The sequence below is a fragment of the Drosophila willistoni genome, unplaced genomic scaffold (assembly GCF_018902025.1).
Source record: "Drosophila willistoni isolate 14030-0811.24 unplaced genomic scaffold, UCI_dwil_1.1 Seg232, whole genome shotgun sequence".
Lineage (NCBI taxonomy): Eukaryota > Metazoa > Arthropoda > Insecta > Diptera > Drosophilidae > Drosophila > Drosophila willistoni.
The window spans coordinates 30,491-39,594 of NW_025814201.1; the positions used below are offsets into that span (position 1 = coordinate 30,491).

Below are 9,104 nucleotides of genomic sequence, written 5' to 3' on the forward strand. Positions count from 1 at the left end.
ATCTGTGCGAAGTCCTGACATCCACTCGTGCTGTGGAGGTGCGTCAAATGACAGCTGTTCTACTGGATAAGCGTCTATCGGATGCTGGGGTCTGGAACGGGTTATCCTTTGATCAGCAGATGGGCGTCAAGAAATATTTATTGGAGGCTTTGGTAGCCGAAAAGGTGCGAGCAGTGAAGAGTGCCATCGGCCGAGTTGTTGGCACAGTGAGTGGATATCATAACGAGAAAAAGGATCAATGGATTTCCGACGTTCTGAAGTATACTTTCGAACGATGTGTTCTGGATCCTAATGAGAGCGAATCGGATTCTTATACTTTTTCTGCCATAGCCCAATCGGCTACAACACACTTAGCGGATGAGATGCCCACTGTATGCAAGATGTTTGAGACCATCATGGTTAATTCCGATGCCCAGAACACTTTAGCCTCACGCACTGTGGCCAATATGTTTAACGGAATGGGATATCTGATTCCATTTCTTGATGCCTCTGATATTTAAGACTACAATTAAATGCTCTTAATGGCGATGGCGCGGAATTTACCTTAGTCTTTGCTATATTCGATGCCCTTGCAGAGTATGTTCCGAGGGCCTTTCACGATACCGAAGCCGTGGCGAAATTACTTCTGGATGCGTCGGCGTGTGAGCAAATCGAGAAGACAATTCGACTTCAATGTATGTCATTCATTTCTGAGTTTATGCGTGTGAGTAAGACAGAACTTCTCAGACAGAATATGCTGCTGCCCATCGTAAGAGTTCTATTTGAATTGATATGCAAGCAACCGGCCGATAGCGAGGATGACGAATTGGATGGCAATAGTTATGCGGAGGGGGCCAGTCATGCCCTCGATGAGATAGCCATGATTGTGTCAGGTGACCAACTTTTGCCACTCGTGTTTCAGTTAATGGAGCCGGCTATCCAAAGTACGAACAATCTTACTCATCGGGCAGCCTATAACTGCATGGGCACTATCTCTGAGGGTTGCATGGAGATCATATGCAAGCAATACTTGGAAGTAATGTTGAATGTCATCAAAACGGGCACACAGGATCCCGATTTGAGTGCGCGGTGCTGCTTTCTTTGCCCTGGGTCAGTTCTCGGAGAATTTTCAGCCTGATATCAACAAATATTCTCCAGAAATATTGACAATGCTTTTGGAATATCTTCGCCAGTTGATAGGGGATATGAAACGAGGAACGGTACCAATAACCAAACATGTGGATCAATTCATTTATGCCTTGGAAAAGTGTTGCGAATCAATGGACGAGATGATTGACCATCACTTACCCGGGGTAATGGATTGCCTCTTTAAAGCCTTGAATTCACCACACACGCTTACATTGAGGTCCTATTGCTTGTCGGCTCTTGCTTCTGTTTCTGGTTCGGGCAAGCTTATATTGCCGTATTTTTCTCAAATTGTCGCAGTGATGCAGAATTATTTGGTCAAGGACTGTGATGAGGAGATCGGTCGGCTACGTATTATAGCTATCAATACATGGTCAGTTTATGTTCGAATCGTGGGCGATGAAGTTATGGCGCCTTATTGCAACAAATCGATGGGCTATTGCCTACTGATGTTATCAAAAGGTCCGGATGATCCAGAGGTTCGATTTGCTGTTTACAATCTTCTCGGAGCCCTTTCCAATGTTTTTCGGGAGAATATGGCTGGATATCTACCCAAGATAATGGATCGCATCCTTCTATCTGTTGTATCACCATGCGGTATTCCGGCCGGAGGCAAGGATTGCGGAGATAAAAAAGACGTTGATGGCGACGATTTTGATGATATGGTGGAAAATGATTACGTCACTGAAATGGAGCAGGCTATGTTTGCCCTCAAAGAATTTTCAGAAACTACGGGCGCTGCTTTTGGCCCTTATCTGCAGGCGGTGTTTGAGAATGTATATAAAGTGATTGAACATCCGTTACCATCAGTACGTAAGGCGTGTGTTGAGAGTCTTTCCAAATTTCTGACGGCTTTCCATCGCCTGGGCAATGAAACGGCCTTTACCGAATACTCTAAGATTATAGTACGCAAATTATATGAGATGATTGTTAAAGATGATAACCGGACTGTGGTTGTTAATATTCTGGATGATTTAATTGACCTCATCAGGGATTTTGAGGCAGCCGCTATACAATCTCAAGAGGTTGTGAAATTGCTCTTCAAAACTTTGAAGGACGTCAGGACAATCTAGACGCAGCGGAAGGCAGTAGACTAGATGAGATGCTTATTAGTTATGCTGCTGGCTTATTTGTGGAATTGGATATGCTACCGAACCGGCACAATATGCCGTATATTTGACAAAGGTATATGCATACTATCTAAAATGCTAAGAATGGCCATAGATAATAATTGTGCTGCACGGAGGACTCTGATATACGAAACCATCGCTGATAGTATCAAGCACCTGAACATGCAAGTTGTCGACTATTTTGATTCCCTATTTAATGTTTTCTTTAATGGGACAAATGACGCAGAAGCCAAGTGTCGCCAGCATTGCTATTATGGCCTAGGAGAGCTATTTTATGGAGATACCAAATCTCCAGGAGCTTGGCCTGAGGTTGTTGCATGGAGCATGCATAGCCAATGCCATGACAAAGGAGACGGAACCAGCTGTAAGAGATCGCATTTGCAGTGCCCTATCACGTCTTTTAATGACAAATCCAACGGACTTTCAATTTGAAGAGATTCTATCAGCCCTGTTAGATCTCTTGCCCTTGCGTGAAGAATTTTCGGACTATGATGCAATTCTACAGGCTTTTCAATATGCTTATACAGAGCCACGTGGCCGTCAGCTAAACTTTGTACATCGGATATTGGAACTAACACTGCGGATTTTGTTTAGCAAGAACTTGCTCGATTCAGCAGAATGCACTGCAATAGAATTATTTCAGAAAATTGCTGAAGAAAACCGACAAATTGTTACATCGATATGTGCTGCTAATCCCGAATTTCACGATTTTGTAATGTCTTTATAAGCTAAGAAATCCGTCTGATTTCTTGGCCCCTAAATTTTGTTATGTGCCTTTCATTTTTGCCATTTTTGTTTAATCAGTGTTCGAAATCAAAAGTAAATTAAAGTAATTGTTTCTCCGAAAAGTAGGTTCTTGTGTGACTACGTTTTGGCCATTAACCCTTTTTTGGCATAACCCTTAGCTGTGCTTAACCTCTTCATCTAGGTCGTCGCATGCTTCAGATACACAAAGTCAACCAACTGAGTTGAGTCATGGGGCAAACAGAGTGAAAGCATCTCGTTTTCATTACATTTAAAATGCTGTCAGCACCTAACATGACATGACTTTGCCGTCGCCTTCCATCCACCACCACCACCATCAGTACGTCAAAAGGTTCAGACATAAATGCGGGCTCTCAAAATGTCTTCATGACCTGGCCTTCTATTCCATTTTCTTTTCTTTTTAAATTTTGTGCACTTTCAACGCATCATTGAGTAAGCCGCGAAGCGTACTCATCATGAGAAGGACAAGAACATATATAGAAGGCATTTGGGCTGAAAATGAAGATGCTTAGAAATGGAGTGTGCGTTTATAATCAAATTAGAAACGATGCGTAAGATCAAAGGCCCAACGATGCGCAGTAGGCATAATACCCGAAATGTTCAAAACACACCAGAGAAGAGCGGTACCCTGGAAAATGGGACTGGGACATCATCAAGAGGGGCGCCCTGACAACTTCAAGTGGAAAGTGACTGAGCGCTGAGTGCGGAATGGAGCTGCAAAACCTGAAGAAGACGTATCATTAATGCCAAACAAGGAGTCGAACAAGAGGTACGCGTAAAATGAGGTGTATTATGCACTCAACTTGAAAACCAGAAATTTCTCTCTCTCTCTCTCTCTACCTCTTTCTCTTAATGTCTCTCATCCTGTCAATTCCTACTCAAGTATGCTTGAGTTTGTTTTTTTCTTCGTTTATTCATTCGTAGTAGGTTTGGCCTCGGTTCTGTTCAAGTGTTTTGTCGGGCACATTGCACACACTTCCTCGAAAGTTGGGCATTAAAAGAAAACGACAAGAAAAAGACAATAGTAAAATAAGGAGAGTCAGAATGATTTTCAATGTTAAAGACTGATGACGACACCCTAGTTCACTATCATCATCAAACAGAAATCACGGCCCGAAATACCCTTCAATTGATATTGTGACTAGAGTTTTATTGGCCCTGATTAATATAAGCAAAGCAGTCTCTTCCTCCCTCTCACTCCCTCTCTGGCTCTTTCTCGCTCTCTAATCTAAAAAACTTTCACTCGTTGCAGAGGACGGACGTGTTTTTTTTGCGCTTATCAACTTTTATTTTTTCTCGCGATTAAATACTTATATATAACTCTTAAATTATCGGTTTAATTAATAACAATTACAAAATCCGAATTTTAGTTTCATTTCGCGAATTCTTGCTGTCGTTTTTGTTTAAATTTAAATAAAATCAAAACTTACAACAATACTTGCATTAGCGGTGTTGTTGTTTTGTTTATCTCTTTTGCTTTTGTGTCTTTACCGTTTTAACTAACTCTCGCGCTCTTGCGTACAAATTGTTGTTGCATGTGTTCAATTTGACGCGCTCTCCCGCTCTTTCCTATTCTTGATTGATTTTCGCTCTCGTCTTTTGCCTACCCGCGACTCTGTGATACGTGTTTTTGTTTTTGTGTTTTCATTTCTTTTTATTCTTTAGTTGTGAAGGCTTACTCTGCACATTAACCCTTGTGTCAGAACTGGTCAGTATATTCTTATACACAGATTTTTTACCTTTAGAATTTTTATTTTTTATTTTTTTTGTATTTCCTTTTGTAATTAAATTAAACTTTTGATAAGATGGTTGTCTGCTCAAAAAATAATTGCATAGTTGCCACTAATGCGGTTGACTCCCATGATTATATTCTTTGTTGGTTGTGTGAAAATGCGGTTCACGTCAAGTGTGCAGGTTACACAGGCAGAATCAAGGAGTCTATTGCTAAAGGTGGTGGCTTAAAATATGGATGTGATGCTTGCCGGGAGGTCGAGAATGAGATGCGCTCTTTCATGAGGCGGACTAGAGATAGTTTTGACCCTTTAAGGGCAGGTTTTTAATAAACTCCAAGCGGAGTTTACTGCGGTGGAGACTCAGTTCAGAAGTTTATCGCTTATGAATGAGTCTCCGAAACGTAAAAGGACCAGTCCTTGGGGTGTTCTGTATCTGTAGATCCGCCAGCGTCTCTTATCGTCCCCGACCGGTCTCATGCACCGTCCACTCCTAATGTACAGCAATTGATATCGTTTAAGAGCCCGGTTGTGAATGCTATTAGTAATGAATTACCGGTATCACCTGGGAATGATCTCTTAAAAACGATGCCTATTGTAGTGTCCGATGTGTCAGGGCAATTACCCATTCCAATGGAAATTGCCGATAGTTCTAAAAGTATCGAGGGCCCCGTGAACAAGTTGACTGCTGCGGTGGGTGACTTGTCCAACGTTACTGCTGCGGCTGACGCTTCGGGACCGCGGCCTCTCGTTGGCATACCACCAAAGAAACATATATTTGTTTCTAGGCTAGACCCTTGTCACATCTGATGATGTAATAGCCTATATATAGGGACATTTCGTCCTTTAAAATTAGTGTTTTGCCAATATCTTCGACACTATATGTCGAGAAGATTTTGGCCTAAACATATAATAGTTAAGGAATATACTGTAAAAAAGAAAAATCGGCAACCGATTCGCTTGCCTACAACAACAACTAATACCTATTCCTGCCACATCAGCATCTGCTGGTGTGTCAAAAAACTAGCTTCGTCCCTTAACCTGGGTTACCAGAACGTTAGAGGACTGAAATCTAAACTTCCTAATCTCTATGTAGATAGTCTTTCTTTTGAGCATAACATTCTAGCTTTCACAGAGACGTGGCTAAAACCTGATATTGCTGATGCATCGGTTTTTTCCACAAACTTTTCTATTTTCAGACGTGACCGGATTTCTCGCATAGATGGTGGCTTGATAGCTGTGGATGCTGCTTTATCATCTGAAATGATTCAATTTTCTAGTACCCAGGAGATTGAGTTTGTCGGTGTTAAAGTAAATTTTAAATCTTTTAATGCTTTCATTACTTGTTCCTATATTCCACCATTGTCAGACATGGTGGTATATTTAATCATTTAGAGGCAATTCAGTTTGTCTCCTCTTTAGTTTCGAGTCAAGACTTGCTCATATTGTAGGTGATTTAATTTACCCGCTTTAGCATGGTCACTAACAGATGAATCTACCACGTTGCTGCCCTCTTTGTCACATGACTTATTGATGGCCTTCTAGGCTTTTCTTTATCCCAAGTCAATCCTGTCTTAAATTCTAATGGAAAATCGTTAGATTCTTATTTTTGTATTGGATTCTTCTTATTGTGAGGTTTCTAGGATCGAACCATTTGTTCTTCCAGAAGACAAATTTCATCCTACATTAAATTTAAAAATTGATTTGCCCTTGCTTTCACCATTACTTGGTTCAAATGATCACCACTAACTAGGTGCTTTCGTAAGACTGACTTTGCCAGCCTTAATGAAAACATTCCTACTACCGATTGGTCTTATCTGTACAATTGTAGTGATATGAACTCGGCTGTTCGTTTTTTCTTATGATACTCTGAATTCACTCTTTGATATTTGTGTGCCTCTTGGTAGGCTGGAGCGGCTTAACAAACCTCCCTGGTTCTCTCGCGAGCTATCCCAATTTGAAAAATGTGAAGACACGATATTATAAGAAGTTCCAAAAAACACGTCGTTATCAGATTATGCTCTGTATACAGTCGCTCGTTCAAAATTCATGATGCTTAATACACAATGCTATAAGAATTATCTTCAGCGGTGTAAGCTTCAGTTTTCTTCTGACCCTAAACAATTTATAATTTTGTTAATTCTAAACGTAAGACCTCTGTGCACCCATCTTTTTTGTCTTTTCAAAATAAAAAAGCGAGCACTGATCAGGCAATTGCCGATATGTTTGCGAGTTTTTTCAAAACAACTTATTCCTCAACGGAATATCGAGCAAGTCCGTATCCTTATCATTTAAAAAAAGGCTAATTGCATTTTCAATCCAGTGATTGATGAAGTTCTATTCTTACCGAACTTAAATTAGTTAAACCTGTTTATTCTCCGGGGCCAGACGGTATTCCTGGATGTATACTCAGGTTCTGTGCAAACGCATTATGTAAACCCATTTTAAAATTGTTTCTATTGTCTGTAGAATCTTCCTCTTTTCCATCTATTTGGAAGGAGTCGTATATTATTCCTCTGCATAAAAATGGCAAAAAGTCCGAAGCCTCTAACTATAGGGGTATCTCAAAATTGTCCGCTATTCCGAAAGCTTTTGAGAAAATTATAACTTCTCAATTGCAACATTTTTGCAGCTCTATTATTTCGCCATCCCAACATGGGTTTGTGAAACGTAGATCTACAACCACTAACCTTTTAGAATTTACATCAATAATTATCAAGGGGTTCAAAAATGGTAAACAAACTGATGTCATATACACTGACTTCAGCAAAGCCTTTGATTCCGTTAATCATACCCTATTACTTTCTAAGCTGAGCGACATTGGGTTTCCACCCCTTTTCCTTTCTTGGGTTCGAGAATATTTAACAAATAGAAAACAGAAGGTACTTTTTAAGTCTTCTTTTTCCGTTTCCATTTCTGTGACTTCTGGTGTACCTCAAGGTAGTCATCTTGGCCCTCTGCTCTTCACACTATTTATTAACGATCTTCCATCAGTCATTGTTCATTCGCGTGTGCTTATGTATGCTGACGATGTCAAGCTTTGTCTTACTTATAAAGATACAGATTCATTTAGTCGGCTACAAGCTGATCTTAAAAACTTTCAATCCTGGTGCCAGTTTAATCTACTAAATCTTAACACTACCAAATGTAAGGTAATGACTTTTTTTCGTAACTCTCCTCAACTGGTCACTTATTTCTAAACAACAGCCCTTTAGAACGTCTAAATAATATGAATGATTTGGGCGTACTTATGGACCATAAGTTAAATTTTAACACCCATATTTCCACCACGGTCGCAAAGGCCATGAGTGTCCTGGGTTTCATTAAAAGATGGTCAAAAGAATTTGATGACCCCTATACAACTAAAGTTCTTTTTACTTCGCTTGTCCGTCCTATTTTAGAGTATGGATCTTGCATTTGGTCACCTCAATATGAGTCGCACCCTAGAATCCGTTCAAAAGCAGTTCTTGCTATTTGCTCTTCGTGGCTTAAGCTGGGATCGCAATGTCAATTTGCCTTCGTATTCTAGTAGACTTCTCTTGATTAACCTTCCGTCCCTAACTAACCGTAGAATTATGCTTGGTGTCATTTTTATGCACAAGCTCCTAATTGGTGATATCGACTCGCCTGAGTTATTAGCTCAGGTGAATCTGTCGGTACCATGTAGACGGAGTAGACATCCTTTAATACCTTTATCCCTTAGTCGTTGTTCTTCTAACTATGCTATGCATGAACCTTTTAGGGTCCTCTGCTCTGATTACAATCTTCTATCCCCTGTAATCGGCTCAGAGTTTTCTATTAATATGCTTAAAACATCTATCCTATCCCATTTAGTTAATAGATAGCTATAGTATTATGTGTTTGTCTGTCTTTTCTATTGTGTATTTTGTCCACGCGATTCGTGCCGTGCGTTATACGGCTGCACCCCTCGGTCGGTCGGGTGGGAGGTGGGCAGTTATCTGCTTGGGCTCGCGCGTAACAGGCTTTGTCCTGGTGTCGTAGGGGCCACTTGAACGTACTGCGCATAGTATCGTCAACGTCTCCGCTAATAATCACATGATAAGCATTTTCTATAATTCTCAATTGTTACGTGTGTGTGTCTGTGTGGGTGAAGACCTAGTGTGCATCTAGGTAGAGGTAGCCATAGAACAGTACAAATAGGCGATAGGAAAATCAATTTAATAATACCCCCGAACCCCAAAGTCGGCATAAGACAACGCGTCAACCCATTTTATTTACAATTAGGTGTCTGTCCCATACCACCCCATCCCACACCTCACCCTTCTTCCATACCACCCTTTCTGTGTTGTGTGTGTGTGTGTGTGTGTGAGTGTGTTTCGAGCAGCTTAAGTGA

The 9,104-nt window shown here is 40.7% G+C and overlaps 1 protein-coding gene across 1 annotated transcript; it reads left to right on the plus strand.

The window, feature by feature from the left end:
• The first annotated feature begins 733 nt into the window (after positions 1 to 733).
• LOC124461173 (importin-4-like) lies at positions 734 to 2,198 on the plus strand. Its single transcript, XM_047012721.1, has 2 exons — positions 734 to 1,061; positions 1,138 to 2,198. The coding sequence occupies exons 1-2, from the start codon at positions 734 to 736 to the stop codon at positions 2,196 to 2,198; spliced, it is 1,389 nt and encodes a 462-aa protein (XP_046868677.1).
• Positions 2,199 to 9,104: the final 6,906 nt, after the last annotated feature.

Coding starts and splice junctions, on each gene's coding strand:
- LOC124461173 (XM_047012721.1), top strand. CDS start 734: ATGCTGCTGCCCATCGTAAGAGTTCTATTTGAATTGATATGCAAGCAA. Junction 1,062..1,137: donor CACACAGGATCCCGATTTGA/GTGCGCGGTGCT, acceptor AATATTCTCCAG/AAATATTGACAATGCTTTTG.